Source organism: Narcine bancroftii, chromosome 5 (genome assembly GCF_036971445.1).
Source record: "Narcine bancroftii isolate sNarBan1 chromosome 5, sNarBan1.hap1, whole genome shotgun sequence".
Classification (NCBI taxonomy): domain Eukaryota; kingdom Metazoa; phylum Chordata; class Chondrichthyes; order Torpediniformes; family Narcinidae; genus Narcine; species Narcine bancroftii.
The window spans coordinates 166846060-166869564 of record NC_091473.1 but is presented as its reverse complement, the minus strand read 5'-3'; the positions used below and the strand labels follow the sequence as shown (position 1 = coordinate 166869564).

Below are 23505 nucleotides of genomic sequence, written 5' to 3'. Positions count from 1 at the left end.
ATCTATATTTTTATAGTTTCCAGGCTCAATTATTTGTGCCTGACTTTGGCTCCTGTGCCAACAAAACATTTAGTTTGATATCTTCATGTTGGACTAACCACTCCTAGCCCTTCCAGCACCACCAGAATTTCTGCACAAATATCCAGGTCTACAAGCCTTTCCCTCTTGCATCTGCATACTCATTGACGTGAAATATTTGCTGTGTCGTCTTTGGCTCTGGCATATTGAGTATTTACAGCATTTACTGTTTTCATTTCAGATTTGCATCATTGGTTTCTGATTTTTGGAATGATGGCCATGTTTTGGCCTTAAATTCACATTTTCTCCCTTCTCAAACCTTGTCTCCTGCTTTTCAGATGTTTGAAAATCCACCTCTTCAACTAATCCTTGGGTCATTGGTTTTAATATATTTTATCCTGATATCAAATTCCATCAAAATGTTGTTTAACCACACCCTTGTTAATTGACTTGGAATGTTTCATCCTTGTAGAGATGGTATATAGTGCAAGTTGTTTTTGTTTACTCCTGCATTGAAGAAGATTTGTTTCAGAGTGTCTTTTTTTTTGTTTCAGTTCCCTTTACAAAATGTGGTTCTTTGTGCAACTCATAAAGAAAATAAACGACTCTTTGGCTTTGTACTGCACACAGGAGGAAACCGAGTAGAAGGACGGCCAGTTTCTGTTTGCTATGTGTTTGAATCAAACAATGAAGGAGAAAAGGTGTAAAGAAGTATTCCTTTTGATATTGTATCTCCAGTTCTGATTTTAAATACATTAGTCACATAGAACAATGCAGCACAGAAACAGGCCCTTTCAACCCTTCTAGTCTGTGCCGAACCATTTTTCATATTCCCACCGCTCTGTGTGAAGAAGTTTCCTCTGAGGTTCCCCCTAAACTTTTCCCCTTTCACCCTTAACCCGTGTCCTCTGGTTTGTATCTCACCTAACCCTCGTGGAAAAAGGCCTACCTACATTTACTCTTGTCTATCCCTCTCATAATTTTAAACACCTCTATCAAATCTCCCCTCATTCTTCTACACTCCAGGGAATAAATAAAATCCTAATCTGTTTAACCTTTCCCTGTATCTCATTTCCTGAAGTCTGAGCGTCATCCAAGTAAATGTTCTCTGCACTCTTTCGATGTTATTGATATCTTTCCTGTAGTTAAGTGATTAAAACTGCACACAATACTCCAAATTTGACCTCATCCATGTCTTGTACATCTTTACCTTAACATCCTTGGCTTTGATTTATGAAGACCAATATGCCAGGATATTGGGGATCTGGTGGAGAAGGAGAGGTACATAGCAGGTATAGACAACATGGAGCAAATGAGGTACTTGAAGAGTATAAAAAAGCAAGAAAAACCTCAAAATAAATCAGGAGGCTAAAAGAAGACATGAGGTTGCTTTGACAAACAGTATGAAGGAAAATCCTAAGGGTTTCTTCAGGTATATTAAGAGCAAAAGGATATTAAAGGACAAAATCAATCACCTTGAAGAGTGGTCGGCTTTGTATGGAGCAGAAAGAGATGTGGGAGATCTTAAATGGTTTTTTTCCCCTCCCTCTTCCATCCCGTCCCCGTTCCATCACGATAAAGCAATGGAAGCCCGGCACATTGAGCTGCCAGTCCCACCCTTCATGCAACCAAGTTTCAGTAGTGGCTACAGTGTCATAATTCCTCGCTGTAAGCTTATCATCATCTTTTCCCTCCTCTGTCTGGTTCCCATTCCCCTGCAAAGCTAGTTTAAACTCCCCAGAGCAGCAGTAGCAAACCTTCCTGCAAGGGTATTGGGCTCCCTCCAGTTCAGATGAAAAGCGCCCAGACAGAGCAGGTCCTACCTTCCCTGGAAGAAAGCCCAATTTTCCAGTGATACCATAAATTGGGCAGGAAAATTAATGTTCAGTTACGATCGTATCCAGTCAGGTTACTGGCTGAATGATTTGATTTACAAGTTACATAATCATTGCTGTCGATGGAACTAAATTGCAAGAAGAGGACGGCAAACCTCAGCCAAAAGGTATGTGTATTTTGTGCACTATCTGAGCCCACACTCTCCGATTTATGGCCTGCTGTTTTGCTGGTCTAATTCTTAGTGTAAACCAGAGCTTGCTTTGTGTCCCTCCATTTTGTATTTTGATAGCTAATTTCTCTCCCTTTCAACTTTTTTCATACTATTTTCTTTACCTACTACTTTTATGTTTTACCTAATCGTGACGTTATTTAAAAATACCTGCAGATGCTGGAAGGGGCTCTTCAGTTCTGATGAAGGGTCTTCAACCGAAAATACTCCTGTTTCTCTTTCCATAGATTCTGCCCAACTTGTTTTCTGCCATTTTCTATTTTTATTTCATGATAAATGTTCATTTTGTTCACTGCGTCCAAGCTCGTGCTTCCATCACTGAACCTTCATCGATTTTTGTGGCAGTAGAACGAATTGACAAGCATGCAGGAATCAAAGAGGGTCTTAAAAATGAGCATTAGTGGGCTGATGACTCCAATGCTTCAGTCAGATAAATGGGTAACTGCTAGGAGAGATGGGCAGATTGTCCTGGGGTGGGGGGGGGGAGGTGGATGGGAAGGGAAAATAGCCTCCCAGTCACAATAGCAGATAGATCAGTGTCACAACTGGGTCTGCTGTAAACCCGGGTAGGACTAGGAGAGCAATGGTGAGAGAGGGCCGCTTGGTCAAGTTTACAGCTGGGTGGTTCTGTAGCTGCAAGTGGAGACTCGATGGTCAGATGCCTTCCTGGTACCAGGGTCATGTATGCCTATGAAGGGGTTCAGGATGTTTTGAAAGGGAATGGTGAACAGCTAGAAGTCATAGCCCATAGTAGTACCAGTGACATGGGTGGGATTAGAGGGAGGTCCTGCAAAGAGAATTTATGGAGCCAGGTGGCAAGTTAAAGGACAGGACGTCTCTGGCTGTAATCTCAGGATTAGTCCCTGTGCTGTTGAGGCAAGGGATAGAAAGGTAGTTATTAAATGCACACCTAAGAAACTGGTGCAGGACGGAGGGCATGCAATCCTTGGATTGCTGAGCTGTCTTCCAAGGAAGGTTGAGTCTATACAAGAGGGTCAGGTTGCACCTGAATTCCAGGAACACCACTTTCTTGCCAGAAAAAAATTTCTACTGTTACTTAAGAGGTTTTAAACTGGTCTGGCAGTGGGTGGGACCCAAAGCATCGGTTCAGCAGGTGAGCAAACCAAGGTTAATTTTTAGATGTTCGATTGTATATCCATTTACTGTCACCTTTGCCATTGGACCCTTATATAATGCTCTAATCCAATTAATATATTTCTCTGGTAGGTTGAACCTCTGTAATACTTTGAATAAATAATGTCAAAGGCTTTCTCTGCATCTAAAGCAACAGCCACTGTTGCCATCTTATTTCCTTGCACTGCAAGTATTAAGTTAATGAACTTGCAAACATTGTTTGTCTTTTCTTAATAAATCCAGTTTGATCTAGTTTTACTATTTTTGGTACACTGTCAGCCAATCTGTTTGCTAATAGTTCTGCTGTTATCTTATAATCTGAGTGAAGTAGAGATATTGGTCTATACGATGCTGGTGTTAGTGGATCTTTCCCCGTCTTTGGTATTACTGTAATTATTGCTGTTTTACATGAATCTGACATGTTTTGTGTTTCTTCTATCTGGTTCATTACTTCCAGGAGAGGAGGAATTAGTAACTCTTTAAATGTTTTATAGAATTCTATTGGGAGTCCATCCTCCCCAGGCGTTTTATTGTTCGGTAGCTTTTTTAATATATCTTGTATTTCCTCTATTTCAAATGGTTTTATCAATTTGTTTTGCTCCTCTTGTTGCAATTTCGGTAGTTCAATTTTAGCTAGAAACTCATCTATTTTGTCTTCTTTCCCTTCGTTCTCAGTTTGGTATAATTGCTCGTAGAATTCCTTGAAGTTTTCATTGATCTCTGTTGGGTTTTATATAATTTGTTTGTCCTTTTTCCTTGATGCCAATATCGTTCTTTTAGCTTGTTCTGTTTTAACCTGCTAAGCCAGTATTTTGTGCGTTTTTCTCCTAGCTCGTAATACTTCTGCTTTATTTTCATTATGCTCTTCTCCACCTTATACGTTTGTAGTGTTTCGTATTTTATTTTTTTTGTCTGCCAATTCTCTTTTTGTTGTATCTTCCCTTGTTGCTAGTTCTTTTTCTGTACTTAATATTTCCCTTTCCAGCTGTTCTATTTCCCGATTGTAGTCCTTTTTTGTCTTAGTTACATAACTTATTATCTGTCCTCTGTTGAAGGCTTTCATTGCATCCCAAAATATAAATTTGTCTTTCACTGATTCCGTGTTTATTTCAAAATATGTTTTAATTTGGCACTCAATAAATTCTCTAAAATTCTGTCTTTTAAGTAGCATGAAGTTTAATCTCCATCTATATGCTCTTGGTGGCATGTCCTCCAGTTCTATTGCTAATAACGGGTGAGTGATCAGATAACAATCTAGCTTTATATTCCATTTTCCTAACTCTCCCTTGGATATGGGCTGACAACAGGAACAGGTCAATCCTTGAGTATGTTTTATGTCTACTCGAATAATATGAGTATTCCTTCTCCTTTGGGTGTTGTCTCTTCCATATATCCAAAGGTTGCATTTCCTGCATTGATTTAACCATAAATTTGGCTACTTTGTTCTTTCTGCTAGTCTTTTGTTCAGTTTTATCCATCTTTGAATCCAAATTAAGGTTAAAGTCCCCTCCTATCAATATATTCCCCTGCGTATCTACAATCTTCAAAAAAATATCTTGCATAAATTTTTGATCCTCTTCAGTAGGTGCATATATATTGACCAAATTCCAGAGTTCTGAATATATCTGACATTTTAACATTACGTATCTCCCTGCTGGATCTATTATTTCTTCTTCTGTACTTTTCATTCTTTTCATTTCACTAAATTCTTGTGTCAGCCATTCTTTTAATGCTTTCATTTGTTTTTGAAAATTTTTTAAATCTATGTACTGTCCATTCATTTTACCTCCTATTCCTCTGTGCAGAGCTTGGTGTTCTTTTTCTGTGTCTGCTCTTGGGTTTGTGTCTTCTATTTCTCTTCCTTGTATCTGTGTCTCTTCTAACTTTCTTGTTGAGCTGCTTGTCTCAGTTTATTGGGTATTTTTTTTTCCATTGTTTCTTGATGTTGGTCTTCTGGGCTGGTTATCTGTTGTGTCTCTTGCTTCCTTTTTTCTTTCTCACCCCTCCTGTTCCCATTGCTTTCTTTATCTTCCAGCTGGGAGCCCTGCTGTCAGACCTCTCTCAGCTGTTTGTGCTGTGGAGTTTCACTCCACAGCTGATCCCCCCTCCTGTCGTTGCGCACCCGTTTGGCTCCGTGAGCCATTTTTGCAGTCCCGCGGTCGGTGGGTCGTGACCCTGCGGGGTCTCCACTAATCTTGGGGAGCGGGGTCCTCTTTCCACGGTGGGTCCCTGCTTTTTCGTGCAGGTAAGGCTTTCTCTTCCGGCGTCTGTCTTTCTTCTTTTCTTCCCGTTGTTTTTGGTTTTTCTTTTTTAGGTGCCATTTTCTCCATACCTTTATTTGTTGTGATTTGTGTGTCTGGGGCTTTGCTTTTTCTTCACTTTTTTCCTTCTTTTCTGGAGAGAGCTGGTATTCTCCTACTGGCCACTACTCCATCACGTGAATCCTCTGGCTAATTTAGAAGTTGAAGTGAGCAAATTTGGTAGACTTGGAGTGTGGAAATTCTGACAGACTTAATTGCATTTATTTTAAATACAAGTCTGTCAGGCAAAGAGGATGAACTCAGGCATGGTTAGGCAAGTGGGCCTGGGATATTATTGCCATAACAGAAACCTGGCTGAGAGAGGTACAGGGCTGCCAGCTCAATGTTCCAAGGCATAGATCCTACATGAAAGATACAGAGTTATTACATTTTTAATTAGGGAGAACATTACGGCAGTACTAAGGATAGTTCTGTGTGGCTATATGAGTGGAGCTTACTTTGAAGGATTTGTATTATAGGCATCTTAATAGAAAGCAGAGTTGGATGAGAAAATGTCACTGACAGCTGTAGGGTAACAGTCATAAAAATAAGTGATTTAAACTTCCCTGGGATTCTTACAGTCCAAAAAGCTTGGATACGTGGAATTTAGTAACTGCATCCAAGTGTATTTTGTAGATGGCTTGATTAGAGGGGTGGAACATGGACCTCGGGAAATGCGACTGGTGTAAGTAGGATCACTCCTTCAGACCAGTGACCATAACTCCATTAGTTTTAAAATAGTTAAGGAGATAGAACTGGCCCACAAGTTAAAGTTCTAAATTGAGGCAAGGCAAATTTTGATGGCATCAGATAGGAACTTGGGAAGATTGATCAGATGAAGGGCTAAGTAGTGGGTTTTTACAGGAGAGACGGGCAAAGCTCAGAGAAAGCATGTTCCTGTTGGAATGAAGGGCAAAGCTGGCTGGATTCGGAAACCATGGATAGCAAATAATGGAGGATTCTGTTGAAAAGAAAGAAGGAATGTGTCAAGCATCGATTGTTGAAATCAAGTGAATCCTTTCATATAGGATGTAGGAATTCATTCAAGAAGGAAATAAGCAGAGCAAGGAAGGAGGCATGAGATGGCTCTGGCAGAAACGGTTAAGGAGAATCCTTGGAGATTCTCCAAGTATAATAATGGTAAGAGTGTGACCAGGGGAAAAAATATTGCTTTTTAAAATCTGTGTTGGGAGCCACAGGAGATGGGCAAGGTCCAAAATTTTTCTCATCTGTGGAGAAAAATGCGGAGGCTACAGAATTTGGGTAAGTAAATAGTGATGTCTTGAAGAGAGTCCACAATACAGAAGAGGAGCTGCAGAATGTGTTAAAAGACAAAGGTAGAAAAAAATCCCCAGGGTTTGAACAGGTGTATTGCAGCTTAACCCTTGCAAGGTGTATCCCAGGTCATTCAGGGAAACTAGAGAAGAAATTGCAAGAATCCTGGCAGTGATTTGTCCTAAATTCCATCATCTTGCAATTGTTCCTGTTCCTTTTCCAACCTGAACCTTTTTTTGCAATTACTATTTCTTCATCCCTTGAACTAAATTTTGACTCCACTGCAAACATGTCCCAATTGTCATGAAGGACACGACATTTTTAAAATAAATTCTTATTTAAAACTGCATAGTTCAATAGTTGTGAATATTGTCTTATTTATTTTCTAGATCTGTGATTCTGTTGGACTGGCAAAACAAATTGCCCTCCATTCAGAAGTGGTAAGTTAAAGAATTCTGGTTATAAACTACATTTATAAATTGGATATGTATAGTGAATGTACAGCATGAGATTATAGAAAGAGATTTATAGTTCCCAAAATTGGCATTTGATTAAACAATAAAAAGTGAGTATTTGACTCACTGATAGAAATCCAGTAGGGTAGGACATACCTCTGCCCAAAAGCTCTGATGTTGACCCTCTAAGAGACTAAATGGTCTGCTCATTGAATTATTGGGTGGGACAAAAATCACAATTCCTAGCAGCAATTTGTGAAATGTGCTTGGAATAGCCAGAAAATCCATATTTCATGACACAATCCTAGGATTTTAAGCTGAAAGGTTCTTGAATTAGAAATCATTTGTTGCAAACACGGGGCTCCAACAGTTATACACAAGTGTAGTAAATATTGTTCGCTTTCATATTACGATAATGGAATGGTTTTAATGAGTGGCAAAAATCTGACACATTGGCCAAGATCACAATGGAGGTGGTCTGTCTATAAACCTCGCTATCATCCTGTGCCCAATACAGAAGGCATTGCATAACGTCTCAAGTTTGAAAGCTGCAAAATGTTATCCACTTACTGTGCCCTCCATAATGTTTGGGACACAGACTTTTTTTTTCCTTATTTGCCCTTGTGCTCCATAGTTCTAAATTTGTAATCAAACAATTCACATGTAATTAAAGTGCACATTCCAGATTTTATTCAAGGTTATTTGCATTCATTTTGGTTTGACCATGTAGAAATTACAGCACTTTTTTTGTACATAGTTCCCCCATTCCGGGCACCATAATGTTTGGAACATTTGGCTTCACATATGTTTGTGATTACTCCGGTATGTTTAATTGCTTCATTGATGCAGGTATAAGAGAGCTAGGCCTGCTTCTAAGCTTTTGATCACCTTTGGAGTCTGTAGTCATTTTTAAACATGAGGACAATAGACAATGTGTCTATTGGCCCTTCAAGCCAGCACTGCCATTCACTGTGATCATCCACAAACAGTACCCCATTCTGCCTTCTCCCCATATCCCTTGACTCCATATCTTTAAAAGCATCCAGAGAATTGGCCTCCACTGCTTTCCAGAGATCCACAGCTCTGGGTGAAAAATGTTTTTTTCAACTCCATTCTAAATGGCCTACCCCTTATTCTTAAACTGTGGCCTTTTGTTCTGGACTCCCCCAAAATTGAGAACACGTTTCCTGCCTCGAGCATGTCCAGTCCATTAATAATCTTGTGTTTTAATCAGATCCCTCCTTCATCCTTCTAAGTTCCTGTGTATACAAGCTCATTCGCTCCAATCTTTCAGCATCTGACAGTCCCCACCATCCCAGGACCAGAGTTGTGCCAATGAGTCAAAGAAGTCATTAATGGGTGGAAAAGTAAGAATAAAATAGTAAGAGACATCGACTAAACCTTGGGATGACCAAAATCAACTGTTTGGAATACCATTAAGAAGAAAGACCGTACTGGTGAGCTCAGTAATCGCAAAGGGACTGGGAGGCCAAGGAAGACTCCACTGCTGATGACGGAAGAATTCTCATCAAAATGAAGAAAAATCCCCAAACATATGTCCCTCAGATCAGAAACACTCTTCAGGAGGCAGGTGTGGATGTGTCGGTGACTACTGTCCACAGAAGACTTCACGAACAGAAATACGGAGGCTACTCTGCAAGATGCAAACCACTAGTTAGCCACAGAAACAGGATGGATGGCCAGATGGCAGTTTGCCATGAAGTATTTAAGAGCCTGCAGAATGTTGGAAAAAGGTCTTGTGGACAGATGAGACCAAGATTGACCTGTAACAGAGTGATGGCAAGAGCAAAGTGTGGAGGCATAAAGGAAATGCCCAAGATCTAAAGCATACCACCTCATCTTTGAAACATGGGGGTGGGGGTCTTATGCCCTGGGCATGTCTGGCTGCCACACTCATCTTCATTGATGATGTAACTGCTGATGGCAGTAACAAAATTAATTCTGAGATGTATAGATCTGCTGAAGTTCAAGTTAATGCCTCCAAACACAGTGGACGGTGCTACATCCTACAGCAAGATAATGATCCCAAAGCAACAAAAGGATCTTTCAAAACGAAAAACTGGAAAAGTTTTGACTGGCCAAGTCAGTCACTTGATCTAAATCCTATTGAGCATGCCTTCCGTATGCTGAAGAGAAAACTTAAGGGGACAAGGCCCCGAAACAAGCAGGAGCTGAAGATGGCTGCAGTAGAGGCCTGGCAGAGCATCACCAGAGAAGATTCTCAACACCTGGTGATGTCTGTGAATCACAGACTTCAGGCAGTCATCGCATGCAAGGGATACGCAACAAAGTACTAAACATGACTACTTTAACATACATACCATTGCTATGTTCCAATATTATAGTGCCCTGAAATGAGGGGACCATACACAAAAAGTGCTGTAATTTCTACATGGTCAGACCAAAATGTACTCAATTTCTGGAAATGTGCACTTTAATGACATGTGAACTGTGTGATTACAAATTTAAAACTGTGGAGCACAGTAAAAAAAAAAAGTGCATTTCTCCCAAGCATTATGGAGGGCACTGTATATTTTACATTGTCTTCAGCGGCATCGAAAGGCTGGAATGTTGTTTACGACTTTAACAGAACTCAAAGAAAGAACTTCTACATGCATGTAGTGATTTGACTATTTGAATGAACTCCACTCGTATTCCACTCTCTGTAAACTTGATCACTAATAATTGTGCTGTCCATGTCTTAATTTGCACTAAATCCTATTGTCTATCGTTCTCCAACTCACCTACTTACATTAACCCCTGATTAAACAACTCACAGTTTCAATATTTATTCTGGTTTTCAAATACCACTTCTTCCTATCTGTCGTCTCTTCCAACATTCAAACTTGACTTACTGCACAGGTGACTTCTTGAAGGTGCACAATTTTAATTGCTCCACCACTGGTAACCATTCGTTGAATGGTCAGTTGGAGAAATCTCATTAAAGCTCCTGACATTTCCACCTCTTCGTTGCTTTGAGTTGCTACCTGAAGCTCAACTCAGCAGGGAGGTTTTTGATCACTTTGCCTAATATCTCCAATGTGATGGTGTCATTTTAATCAGACAACCCTCGTGATCTAACAATGTAAATATATTACATAAATAAACATTTTCACTATTCTTGGTATCGACTCTGGTTTCTTTAAAGAACCACCTATTAGGCCAGATGGTGATCTGGTTCCACTGTACAAAAAATATTGCTGAGGCAGCATTTGAAAAGGAGTGAGGGCATTTGTCAAAGTAAGAACCTTGGACCTTTTTTAGGCTGGAGCTCCATGCCCCCTTTTTAGTTGTTACCAATCATGAAACAGTTGCACTTCAGGCAAGTCGTATTGTAGCCTCTCGAAATACAGACATACTGCATTAATGTCTCTGCTAAGATTCTGAATTGCTCGCTTTAATTTATTAGTTCTTTTGTAAACCTCTTTTCAATTCAATAAATATTGTCTGTTGGAATAGGATCGGCAAACCACAGATAAACAGAAGGAACTTGACCGAGAGAAGCAAAGGCAACTGAAGGAACTAAATAAACAAAAACAGATTGAGAAGGTAAAAATTAAACTAAATCTAGAATCTTTTTTATCCCTGAGTTCTCATTTGCTTTAATTGATAAAATATGACATTTAATTTGGTTGTTCATAGTTTATATGTAATTTGAATGTTCATGTCGTTTAGAAGACCAATTGAGAATAGCAAAGATATATCTGCACATGGTATTAGAATGAACTCAAGGTGCAAAAAAGACAACCGGCCCTAATCCCCATCATTTCTAAATCAAGAAGCTGTATCTACCCATCAATATGTGGGTAGGAGCGACCAGCACCCAGTCTGTGTCCGATCTTTACCCAAAGGAAATGCTCCAACTGTGTGCAAGAGAGACTGTTCTCCTTCTTTGTGTCAATTCCAGTTTGAGATTAATGTGGAAGCTGAAGATTCTTCCACAATTGACAGGAGACATTGAACTGAAGGGACAACCAGCTGGATAGTGTTTCTTCTGCTGTTTACACAACTTCTATAGTGCGTTCAAAAGTCAAGGCTGAAAAAAATTTCATCTCAGTGCTGCAATGATGCTTCATCATCCTTCTGCTGCCTCCATCAGCACACACATCAATTTACGATCCATTGCCATCACAAGAGACTAAAAGTTATGGCCTGGCAAGATCAGTACTTCAAACGAGTTGCAACGCTGGCCAATTTCTTCCAGTAGAGCAATATGATAAAGTGGAAAATTGTCCAAGTATGTCTCCACAAAGAAGAATGCAGCAAATGCCTCGTCTTCAGTTCCAATTATAGTATCACAGATAAGGAAGTTAGCCACGTCTGCATGTGGTGGAATCTGAGCAACATTACTGATAATTGGCAAGAAAAATTTGTGCCACAGAAGTACAGACAGTGAACTCGATTGACAAAAGAAGCCTAGCAATTTTATGCATTGATAATGTTACCAATGTTGAATATCTCGATGATCAATATCCTTGGTATTACATTGGACCAATTCAAGTCAACTTTCTTATCATCTGCTTGTACTAGTACAACTTGACAAAACAGCATAAATACTATGGTTCCAAGAGCAGGATAGATGGTATGCATTTGACGCTCCAAAGACTTTCAAAGGCAAAAGTCATGTGATGGAATGCCATACTCTTACCTGGATGATTAGACCTCCCACAACACCTTATCATTCAGAATAAACCAGTTCACTTGACTGGCACTCCATAAGCTTCTTAAACACAAAGGTGCTGGCGTACTGTAGCTGCAGGACATTTCATCTACAAAATGTATTGGAATAATTGAACAAGACATCCACGACTGTTTATGGGCCCAGAGGACCCCAAAACCCAGCAACAATAGATATTCACCAAGACAAATGGATACTTAAACAAAAGTTGCTTTTAATTATCTTTAAACATAAAACCGATCAAACTTTAACTTATTACTATTAATTTAATTTAACCCCCTTCTAATTCTAAGCACACATAAATGTAATGTGTACAAGTTCAGAAAAATTCTATAATTCACAGTCCAATCTCACTTCTCTCTCTAAGTCCATTGGGATCAGGCAATTCTTGTACTGTGCACAGAATTTAACATTTATGAATTTCACCAGGCTTTGGTATTTGAAAGGTAAATGGTTTCCGCTCAGGAAGGTTTTGTCAACTTTCAGAGGGAGATTTGTTGCTCGTTGGACACCCACAACTGATCACTTCAGTGTCTTGCTGAAGAAACTTGCCCCATCAGGGTTTTCCAGTTGATAACCTCTTTCTTTCAAGTCACCACAGAGTTCCTCTTCTGTTTTCCTTATTTCAAGTGAAACATTATACAGCCAGCCATCTCCTTTTGTCAAGGGCTTTGACCAGGCTGAAGTCAGAGCTCACAACCTGTTTTCAAAATGGGGTTTTCCACAAGCTTTCCAGCTTGTCCTGTTCCAGTCCCAGCTGCTGCTGCTGAACTGTAGAATCCTCTTAGGACAGCCAACTGCACTCAGACAGACTGGGGCACCGAACCTAATCTGCGTCCATTCATCTGTTGCTTTCCAAAACAATAATCCATTACTCCACAGCATGTCCAATTAACACCTACTTGTGAAGTCCTTATAGGCATTCTTCAAAGTTTTTACAAAGACACCCGGAGCCTGGACTGTCTGGCTTGAGCAGGGCTTCAGTATATTAAATGATATCTGTTTTGAAGTGTTTGTATGTGATCTAAACTTTAAAAAATCCTGCCATAATTTAGCTCCTTTAAAATATAAAATATAACATAATCTGCCACACTACCCACAAAGATAGGAGCTTTAGATTTGGATCTGCCACCTCCAAATAGAAGTTGCACACCATCCTGACTTTGAAATATATTGCCAAACTCTCATCGCTGGGCTAAAATCCTGAAATTCACTACCCAGGCACCCTCTCATACAATAGAATCAAGAAGGTAACTTCTCACCATTATCTCAAAGGCAATCAGGAACGGTCAATAAAGGGTGACTTTGCAGTGACTCTCATATCTCATAGATTAAAATGAAGCGGCTTTAGAAATCACCTATATGTGGGCTTGAGATGCCCTGAATTTTTATAAATGACTTTGGAACAAAATGAGTTGGGTCATTACTGAAATCTTAAATATTCTGTTTGGTGTGCAATCAATTTAGAAGTAAAATAGATCATTCATTAATGAGAAATCACAACATTAGTTTTAATATTTATATTTGGGTTTCTTTTTAACAGCAATCTAATTACTAAAATTTGCATAATTTATTAACCATTTTCCACATTTACTATGAAGTACCAACTTGAAATATACCCTCCAGTTTTTAATATGCTAATTTTGATTGCATGAAAACACTATTTTACAGGATTTAGAAGAACAAAGTCGTCTGATAGCTGCTTCTTGTCGGCCCAATCAGACCTGTGGGGAGGGCCAGTTTCTGACATTGGGTAATAACAGCCAATCAGAAGACAGTGACACAGGGGACGATGGGAAGAAGAAAAAGGAATCTGATGCTTGAAGTGGTGAGATTGAAGATGATATCATCAGTTTGCATGGACAACATTGATTAAAATCTTAGTGATAGAAGATTAGAGATCACTCTAAAACTTGATTTGGAAAAAATGAATCTGATAAACTGAACTAGAAGTTTTTTCAACATGAAGACAGTTGTCACATTATCTGCTGTAAAATAAAGCAATATTAGGTTTGTTCTAACAGCAGATGGTTGCTAGTTAACTGGTCTAGATATCTTTGTCTTAAAAAATATAGGTTTCAAATTAAAGGACATTGTATTCTATATTTTATACATTACAGCTTTATAATATGTGTGCAGAGATATAACATAATTAGCTTAATGTCTTTAATTAGAAGAGATCTGCTATGTATCATGCATAGAATCACAGCACAAAGCATAAAACATCTGCACAAATACTTTATAAACTAGTAATGCAGTGATCTGTTCTGAAGAGAATCGCATTGTAAAATTGCACACTTGTCTTTTCTGCAGTTAATGAAATCCAAACAATTGATTTACACTATTGTGAAATTATTTCTGTGGAACAGTTTATGAGATCAATCTGACTCACTATTAAAGATTTATTGACTTCGACGTTAATAGGATAGCATGTAGATTGATGCTTTTGGATTTATCAAATAGAATTTAGATAATGTGTAATATTTTGATTTCAATTTTGTGAAATCAAAGTCGAATGCAATTTGAACTTGACAAGCATTTTGTTCACATTGAATTAAGCCACTCGTACTGATACCTGATTACCCCTTGTGTTGTTTCGGTAGATGTCACAAATAATACTCTTCAGAATATGTTTTACGGTTAGAAAATGAGTGAAAAAGAAAGCTTAAAATAATTTAGTTGAGTGAGAAGGTCACTGTGCTTCAGCCCTTCTCAGAATGACGATCAACTCTGAAACAATGTTTCCGTGTAATTATGGTGTGGTAATTATGACATTTAAATGATTATTTTTTCATTTTGTAAAATGGCTATCAATGAAACAGGTTGAATTTTACTTAACATTGTTAAACATTTCACAGTAACCAAATGCATGTCCCTAGTATTAAGGTCCAAACAGGTCTTTTTGTCATGTATTATGGAAGTACTTTCAAATTTTAAATGTAAAATGATTGTCCTGTGTATTAACTGGCTTGCAGTAACTGTAAAATGATCATTTTTGCATTCATTCTAACTGGCTTAACTACAGGGTTAATTTATTAGTGTGTTTTGCTAATTTTACATAATTAAACCAAAATTTCAAATTGTTCAGAAAAAAAATTATTTTAAAGTTGCAATTATTTTTCAACTTTTTTTTGTTTGAAATCAGCTTTGAAATTATTTTAATGTATTTCTATTCAAACCAGTGAAACAGTGTAAAAATTGTAAGTAATCTGAGTCAATATCTTTTACATTTTCTTATATTAGTTGATGGTTGAGGAAAAAAAACTTATGCAAGTTTAATTATCCCCCATTATATTTTTGTTTACCTATGATAGTATTTTCAAAAGATCCACATTTGTACTATGAAGTGTACATAGAGCAAAATTAATTTTAAGATGCATGATTTTAAAATTTTTTTTAAAAGTTTGATATATTAAGGCTGTAGATTTATAAATTAGCTTTACAAATGTTTGCCCTTCCCCCTACAGCTAAGTAATTTCATCCATTGAGGAGCTGAACCATACAGTCTCCAGAAATGTCAAAGTTCTGTCACTAGTTATTTAAAAATGAGCTATTTTTGAACAGAAGCACTTCAATTGGCTTCATCTTGCATGATTTTCCTCCTTTTCTTGTTGATTGTTAACCTAGATATTTTCTTTGCTTATGTCAAAATTATTTCCATAAATGAAGTATAAAGGGCCCCGACACAAACCCAGAGGAAGAATAATCCTCGAGTTATATTACTGTCACTGTTATTTTCCATATTTCTATGTCTTGATTTGTGAGCACAGTGTCTTGTGGAGGCCACATTAAAGTCTTTTGCAAACCCATTTGTAACCATTGATCAGGTAAACTTTACAGAATGCACATTGTATTATGTAACAAATCAAAATAAATGACCAAGCCATTAGGCTTTTGAACAAATCTGCAGCCTGCTACTCTGAATAACTTCATTAGATTTTACATTGCTCTTAGCCAGCCACAGACACTAAACATTTATTTAACAAGTTATTGAAAGTCACCTTTGACAATCATAATCTCACAGTGCATGTAATGTCTAAAATGATGACAAAATCTTTGCAAACACTATCCAGTATAATTTATCAACCTCCCCTTTCTCCCACATTAGTCACTTGTGAACGTAGGCAAAATATTTAAGTCTTGGGAGGGATATGAGCATATATCTTTCGAGATAAGTTTTTCTTTGGCTTGGCTTCGCGGACGAAGATTTATGGAGGGGGTAAAAGTCCACGTCAGCTGCAGGCTCGTTTGTGGCTGACAAGTCCGATGCGGGACAGGCAGACACGGTTGCAGCGTCTGCAGGGGAAAATTGGTTGGTTGGGGTTGGGTGTTGGGTTTTTCCTCCTTTGCCTTTTGTCAGTGAGGTGGGCTCTGTGGTCTTCTTCAAAGGAGGTTGCTGCCCGCCAAACTGTGAGGCGCCAAGATGCACGGTTTGAGGCGATATCAGCCCACTGGCGGTGGTCAATGTGGCAGGCACCAAGAGATTTCTTTAGGCAGTCCTTGTACCTTTTCTTTGGTGCACCTCTGTCACGGTGGCCAGTGGAGAGCTCGCCATATAACACGATCTTGGGAAGGCGATGGTCCTCCATTCTGGAGACATGACCCATCCAGCGCAGCTGGATCTTCAGCAGCGTGGACTCGATGCTGTCGACCTCTGCCATCTCGAGTACTTCGACGTTAGGGATGAAAGCGCACCAATGGATGTTGAGGATGGAGCGGAGACAACGCTGGTGGAAGCGTTCTAGGAGCCGTAGGTGATGCCGGTAGAGGACCCATGATTCTGAGCCGAACAGGAGTGTGGGTATGACAATGGCTCTGTATACGCTTATCTTTGTGAGGTTTTTCAGTTGGTTGTTTTTCCAGACTCTTTTGTGTAGTCTTCCAAAGGCGCTATTTGCCTTGGCGAGTCTGTTGTCTATCTCATTGTCGATCCTTGCATCTGATGAAATGGTGCAGCCGAGATAGGTAAACTGGTTGACCGTTTTGAGTTTTGTGTGCTCGATGGAGATGTGGGGGGGCTGGTAGTCATGGTGGGGAGCTGGCTGATGGAGGACCTCAGTTTTCTTCAGGCTGACTTCCAGGCCAAACATTTTGGCAGTTTCCGCAAAGCAGGACGTCAAGCGCTGAAGAGCTGGCTCTGAATGGGCAACTAAAGCGGCATCATCTGCAAAGAGTAGTTCACGGACAAGTTTCTCTTGCGTCTTGGTGTGAGCTTGCAGGCGCCTCAGATTGAAGAGACTGCCATCCGTGCGGTACCGGATGTAAACAGCCTCTTCATTGTTGGGGTCTTTCATGTCTTGGTTCAGCATCATGCTGAAGAAGATTGAAAAGAGTGTTGGTGCGAGAACACAGCCTTGCTTCACGCCATTGTTAATGGAGAAGGGTTCAGAGAGCTCATTGCTGTATCTGACCCGACCTTGTTGGTTTTCGTGCAGTTGGATAATCATGTTGAGGAACTTTGGGGGACATCCGATGCGCTCTAGTATTTGCCAAAGCCCTTTCCTGCTCACGGTGTCGAAGGCTTTGGTGAGGTCAACAAAGGTGATGTAGAGTCCTTTGTTTTGTTCTCTGCACTTTTCTTGGAGCTGTCTGAGGGCAAAGACCATGTCAGTAGTTCCTCTGTTTGCGCGAAAGCCGCACTGTGATTCTGGGAGAATATTCTCGGCGACACTAGGTATTTTTCTATTTAGTAGAATCCTAGCGAAGATTTTGCCTGCAATGGAGAGCAACGTGATTCCCCTGTAGTTTGAGCAGTCTGATTTCTCGCCTTTGTTTTTGTACAGGGTGATGATGGTGGCATCACAAAGATCCTGAGGCAGTTTTCCTTGGTCCCAACAAAGCTTGAAAAACTCATGCAGTTTGGCATGATAAGTAGATAAGTAGACTGGAGAGAAATTAACATTTAAATAAGTCTGGAAAAAAATGCTTTGAAATGTTCAATCATTTCTTGGATGGCTATAAATTCAAACTTACCGCTGCCCTACATTGGCTCCACTCTGACAACAGCTCGATTTTATAATTCTCATCCATCCTTTAAATCTCATCTAACAGTACCATCTTTTTGAAAATTCTGCTTTTTCTTCACTCCTGATTTTAATTGATTCACCACTTGTACATAAAGTCTGTTCAGGACCCAAACTAGAAATTTGTCTGATTATTTACAGCCTAAGAATACTCTTAATAACCTGTCTCCTTAACTAAATTTTGGGTTTCCTGCAGCTTCTTGTCAAAATTTAACTATTAACCAGATTGTGAAACAAATTCTTTGGTGCATTGAAAATATTGAAGAAAATGCAAGTTGTGTAGATTAACAACAGCAACAAATTTAGAGACAAGAAGTATTCACAGGCAGTAAAAACAAAGATGCAGTGTCACAATGGAAAGGTGCAGTATAAAGTAGATGAACAAATTTTGCAACAGGAGCATTGGCACAACATGAAGCTGGTTGAGTACCTCATCATAACATTTCAACTTCCTGTGGGAAAAAAAACAAACTTTTCAAATTGGAATCAGGAACACCGATTTACAGCAATTTTGAAGGAATGGATTGTCAATTGTGAAAAGGTCTGCAAAAAGTTACTACAGTTATCTGGCACCTATCGGATTGGTAGATGCTGGATAAGGGTATTCTCTGGTTGCTTGAGACTTGCTCTTAAAATGCCTAATATGTCTGCATTAAAAGACAAAGATACTACACTACTTACACCGAACAAACCTCACTTGAATTAATATCTAAACCTTAAAGCAATTTACTTTATTTTCAGTCACATTCTTTGAAAACATTTAATAGTTGCTGCATTTATAGGTTCCTCCCCCTCTTCAGAGCTGCCCAAAAGACAAACAATAACATTATGGGTAATTAACCTCCCCAAAATGTACAGATGAAGCCTCTGGCCAGGCCGACTCTTACTAAGCAGGGATAAGGAGACTCTTTAAGAGAGTTGCCCCAACGGTGAGCGGCATCAACCAGCTCTTCATCCTGGGTGACACCATTGCTGTTTCACACAACATTATTCAAACAGCTGCTATGAGCAAAGCCTGACCAAGGCCCTCTGCTGGCTGGATATTTGCTCCCATCTTCACCAAAGGTTCATGTGTTACTTTAGAGAACAATTACTTACGCAATTTTAAATTTGCGTATCATTGAAATTTTTAACATTTATGTTCCTCGATATTTTTGCCGGTTGGTTAAGGTTGCCATTTACTTGAATTCCGGATACCAGAAGTTTTTTTACTGTACAGTATTCATAAACTTGCTTAATTCCCTAAATAATTTTAACAATGCATGTTAATGCACTTTGGTCAGAGGTCACTTTTGAAAGGGCATTGATAGATAGAAGACGGATCTTTAAGAACAAATATAATCATTAAAAGTTGTGCGAAAGGTTAGCAGGATGGCAGCACAGAGGAACCTTGGTTCTGACCTCTAGTGCTGTGAATGCATAGGTTTTCTCCAGGTGCTCGTTTCAACGATCTGAGGATTAGTAGATTAATTAGCCACTGTAAATTGTGTTGATGGGAATATTGGGAGAATAAAATGGGATGTGTTTAAATGTGGGGGAGTGGGTGTTGTGTGTGGAGGAGGTGTGGCCTCCCTGCATGTCTGTACTGTGTATATGGTGGGTGGTCACGTGTCCTCTCTATCTGAAACTTATTCGGAAGTCACATCACCTGTCAGCCAAGGTTAGACTCCGGCCACCCATTAGTACACACCTCGCTGTTGGCTAATTTAAATCACCTCGGGTCATCACTGGCTAGCAACGCAGATTAACATTGTATTTAGCACCAGCGCAGAGCACATTCTGCCTCGTGATCCAAACCCCAGACACCGCTCCAAGCCACGTCACTACTTAGGATGTTGCTGAAAGGGTCACGGGTAAAGTGTGCACTACACTACAGTACACCGTAACAGAGCCATAGTATTGCGATAGATCAATACTTGCAGTAGAGCTGCACCCCCATTAATCAGGGAACTGGGAGTGTGTGAGTGGGGGTCGAATATAGTTTACCGTTGTCAGAGTCCAACTGATGTCTGAGGTGAATGTCTGTATCATCACTTAACATGAATTAGTAATTGTATACCATTTAACATTCTCCCCTGTTTGTTTCCTGTGTGTTTATAAAAGTTGTGTGCGATTGTAATATTGTCTCCTGTGAACCCACCAAACCTGATACTCTTCTCAACACAACAGTGTGATCGTTGGCATGGACCTTGTGAGCCAAAAGGACGGTTTCTATGCCACATGACTGACCATAAAAAAAAAGGCAAACCAAGCACTGCTTCCAGAGCGAAAGAATTGGGAAATAGATAAGTTATGTAAAACTTGTAGTGTAAATCTTTGCAACTAAATAAACATTGGAATATGCACTCAATTCAGATAGTGATGAACTTAGACATTTTTAAAATCCACAATGAAATATTTGTAAGGCAATTCACCTACCTCCAATCAGTTTTCCAGATCTTTTGTGACTGCCAAGCTAATAAGTTTAATATTCAAATCATCTATACCTCACACAATATCATGTAATTTCAAGCTATTTCAAACAGATCATATCAATTCAACTGATATCTCTTGATTTCATAAGAGAATTCCACAGACAGCACTTGTGGAGACAAAATGAATCACCGACAACAACTTCTCTATTTCCACATAAAACCACATGTTCATTCAACATTAGCATAACAGCTAACTAAAATTAATTCAATCAACATTTTTTTTCTAGCTCACTGCAATTTTAAATACATGATATGACATCATGTTACAAGATGTTGGTGAGACCACATTTGGGAGTGTGCAGTTTGTTACAGAGTTCTGTGATGTGTATTGACCTATGTGTTATGTGGTTTTGTGTTGAAAAGTGACAGTTTGCCTTAGAAGACCCTGTGTTCTGGTGCCTGAGCCAGATGGCTCAATTAGGTTTTGTACAGATTATCGAAAGGTAAACATGGTGACAAAGACTGATGCGTTCCCTATTCCCAGAATAGATGATTGTATAGATAAGGTGGGGAAGGCTAAATTTCTTACAAAGATTGATCTCTTCAAAGGATACTGGTGTGTTCCTTTGATAGAGAGAGGCAGGGAGATTCCTGCATTTGTTACACCTTCGGGATTGTATGAGTATAATGTTATGCCTTTCGGGATGAAAAATGCACCTGACACATTTCAGAGAATGATTAATGCAGTAATTCAGGGTTTAGAGCACACAGGAGCCCACATCGATGATTTAGTAATTAGTACGGATACATGGGAAGAACACATGCTTGAATTAGCGCAGTTATTTCAGAGACTGGTGGAAGCACACCTCACGGTGAATTTGCACAAGAGTGAGTTTGGACATGCCACTGTAATTTATCTGGGTTATGTGGTAAACAGGGACAGGTGGCACAGGTTGGAGCGAAAGTATTGGCTGTCGCTGTGTTCCCTATCCCCGGTAATAAGAAAGCTCTTCGGAGGTTTCTAGATATGATTGGCTACTATCGTAGATTTTGTAAAAATTTTGCAGAAATTGCACTCCCATTAACAAAACTACTTGGAAATAAAGAAAAATTTATCTGGTCAGATGCATGCCAGGAAGCATTTCTGAAGTTAAAGGCCATTTTATGTCTTCAGCCTGTACTTGTGTCCCCAAACTTTGAAAAGCCATTCTCTTTAGCCGTGGACGCCAGTGACGAACCTGTTGGTGCTGTACTGTTACAGAAGAAGGATGGTGATGGAGTAGAACATCCTATTTCGTACTTCTCGAAAAAGTTTAACGACCATCAACAAAATTATTCAACCATTGAGAAGGAGTTATTAGCACTTGTTTTAGCGTTGCAACATTTTGATGTGTATATTTGTACTGCTCAAAAACCATTAATAATATATACTGATCATAATCCATTAGTTTTTCTGTCTAAAATGAAAAATAAGAACAGACTGTTATTGGAGCTTACTATTACAAGAGTATGATTTAATTATTACACTCATAAAGGGGATGGATAATGTAATAGCAGATTGTTTGTCAAGATGTTCATCTGGGTAGATATGAATCTAATCACATACTTACTGTAAAAAATTGAGTTTTCATTTTATTTATGTAATACTTATATTAATTGTTAAAACTTTGTTCTTGTGGACCAATTTCTTTTAGCAGGGGAGGAGTTACAGAGTTCTGTGTTGTGTATTGGCCTGTGTGTTTGGTTTTATGTTAAAAAGTGACAGTTTGCCTTAGAGAGCCAAGGTGAAGGTGGACTGCTGAGAGAGTGGAAGACGGACTGAGCATGTGCAGAAAATGAAAAAAAATTCTGGACTTGGACGATAAACCACCACTGGGGGGTGCTATGGAGTGGAAGAAGGCCCAGAGCATGAGTCATAGTCTGGAGGACAGTTTAGAATGTTGGGATTTCAAAAAGGATGAACATTTCAAAGGCAGCCAGAAGGATCCGGACCAAGCCATTGTTCCTCTCTCTGCAATCAATACAAGAAGACAACTTCGAATTTTGTGCGCTCTCTCTCTCTCTCTCAAAGATCTTTTGGCTTCAGTTTACCAAACAAACTGAATTTTGTTTATGATCTTTGCTTCGGTTGAGATCGAAGTTTTGTGTCTTGTGTGTTTTGTGTTTGTTTTTCTGTGGGCTGGTTGGAAATAGAACTGAGACTTTAATTACATATGTTATATTTAGGCTGGGGAATGTATTAGTTTTACATTGTTATAGGAATTTGCATAGTAACCAGTGGGCATTGTTATAAAAGGTGGGGATTTTGAATTAAAGTTTGAAGGTGAATTTTTGTTAATAAAGTAACTGTTCACCTTTACCCCTGTGTGATATGCCTTCTTTGTGGTTGCTGGTTTGATCTTGTTACAAGTTCTGGTCACCTACCTACAGGAAAGATAGGATTAAGCTGGAAAGTGCACTGAAAAGATTCACAGGGATGTTACTGGGATTTGAGAGACTGAACAGCTGGAGCTTTTTTATATGGAGGGCAAGGAAGTTGATGGGCCACCTTATGGAGGTATATAAAATAGTGAAAGGCTTGAATAAGGTGAATGGTCAGTCTCTTCCTCAGGAGTGGGTTAATTGGTAAGGGCTAATAAAAGGAGTAGAAAGGGAGGGAGCGGCCAGCGAAGAGTGGCGCAGTGAGTGAATGGCCAATTGAAGGAGTGGGGACTTGGGACTTTGGCTCGAGGGACTGAGAAGGAGCTCCTTGTGTGGAAAGGTATCTTTGAAACAACATATTTATAGTAAGAAAGAAGGAAATGGAGTCAGTTGGGGTAGTTAAGTGCTCCAGTTGTGGGATGTGGGAAATCAGAGACACCACAGCTGTTTCTGATGACTACACCTGCAAAAGGTGCATCCAATTGCATATAATGAGTGACCATGTTCGGGAGCTTGAGCTGTAATTGGATGAACTGAGGATCATAAGGGAAGCAGAGGCAGTGATAGAGAAGAGTTACAGGGAGACAGTCACCCCTAGAAGGCAGGAGTCAGGGAATTAGGTGACTGTGAGGAAAGGAGGGAGAGTGCCTGTGCAAAGTAGCCCTGTGGAAGTGCCACCCCTGTGGCAGTGCCACTCAGTA

The 23505-nt window shown here is 39.4% G+C and overlaps 1 protein-coding gene across 3 annotated transcripts in view; it reads left to right on the top strand.

Moving 5' to 3' along the window:
- Positions 1 to 15849, top strand: part of appl1 (adaptor protein, phosphotyrosine interaction, PH domain and leucine zipper containing 1) — a 65028-nt gene extending 49179 nt beyond the window's left edge. For all 3 annotated transcript variants that reach the window (XM_069939632.1, XM_069939633.1, XM_069939634.1), the window contains 4 exons: positions 573 to 719; positions 7182 to 7232; positions 10728 to 10817; positions 13618 to 15849. In XM_069939632.1, the coding sequence (XP_069795733.1) occupies positions 573 to 719; positions 7182 to 7232; positions 10728 to 10817; positions 13618 to 13770 (441 nt within the window). In that variant the 3' untranslated portion in view covers positions 13771 to 15849. The remainder of the gene's footprint in view (positions 1 to 572; positions 720 to 7181; positions 7233 to 10727; positions 10818 to 13617) is intronic.
- Positions 15850 to 23505: the final 7656 nt, after the last annotated feature.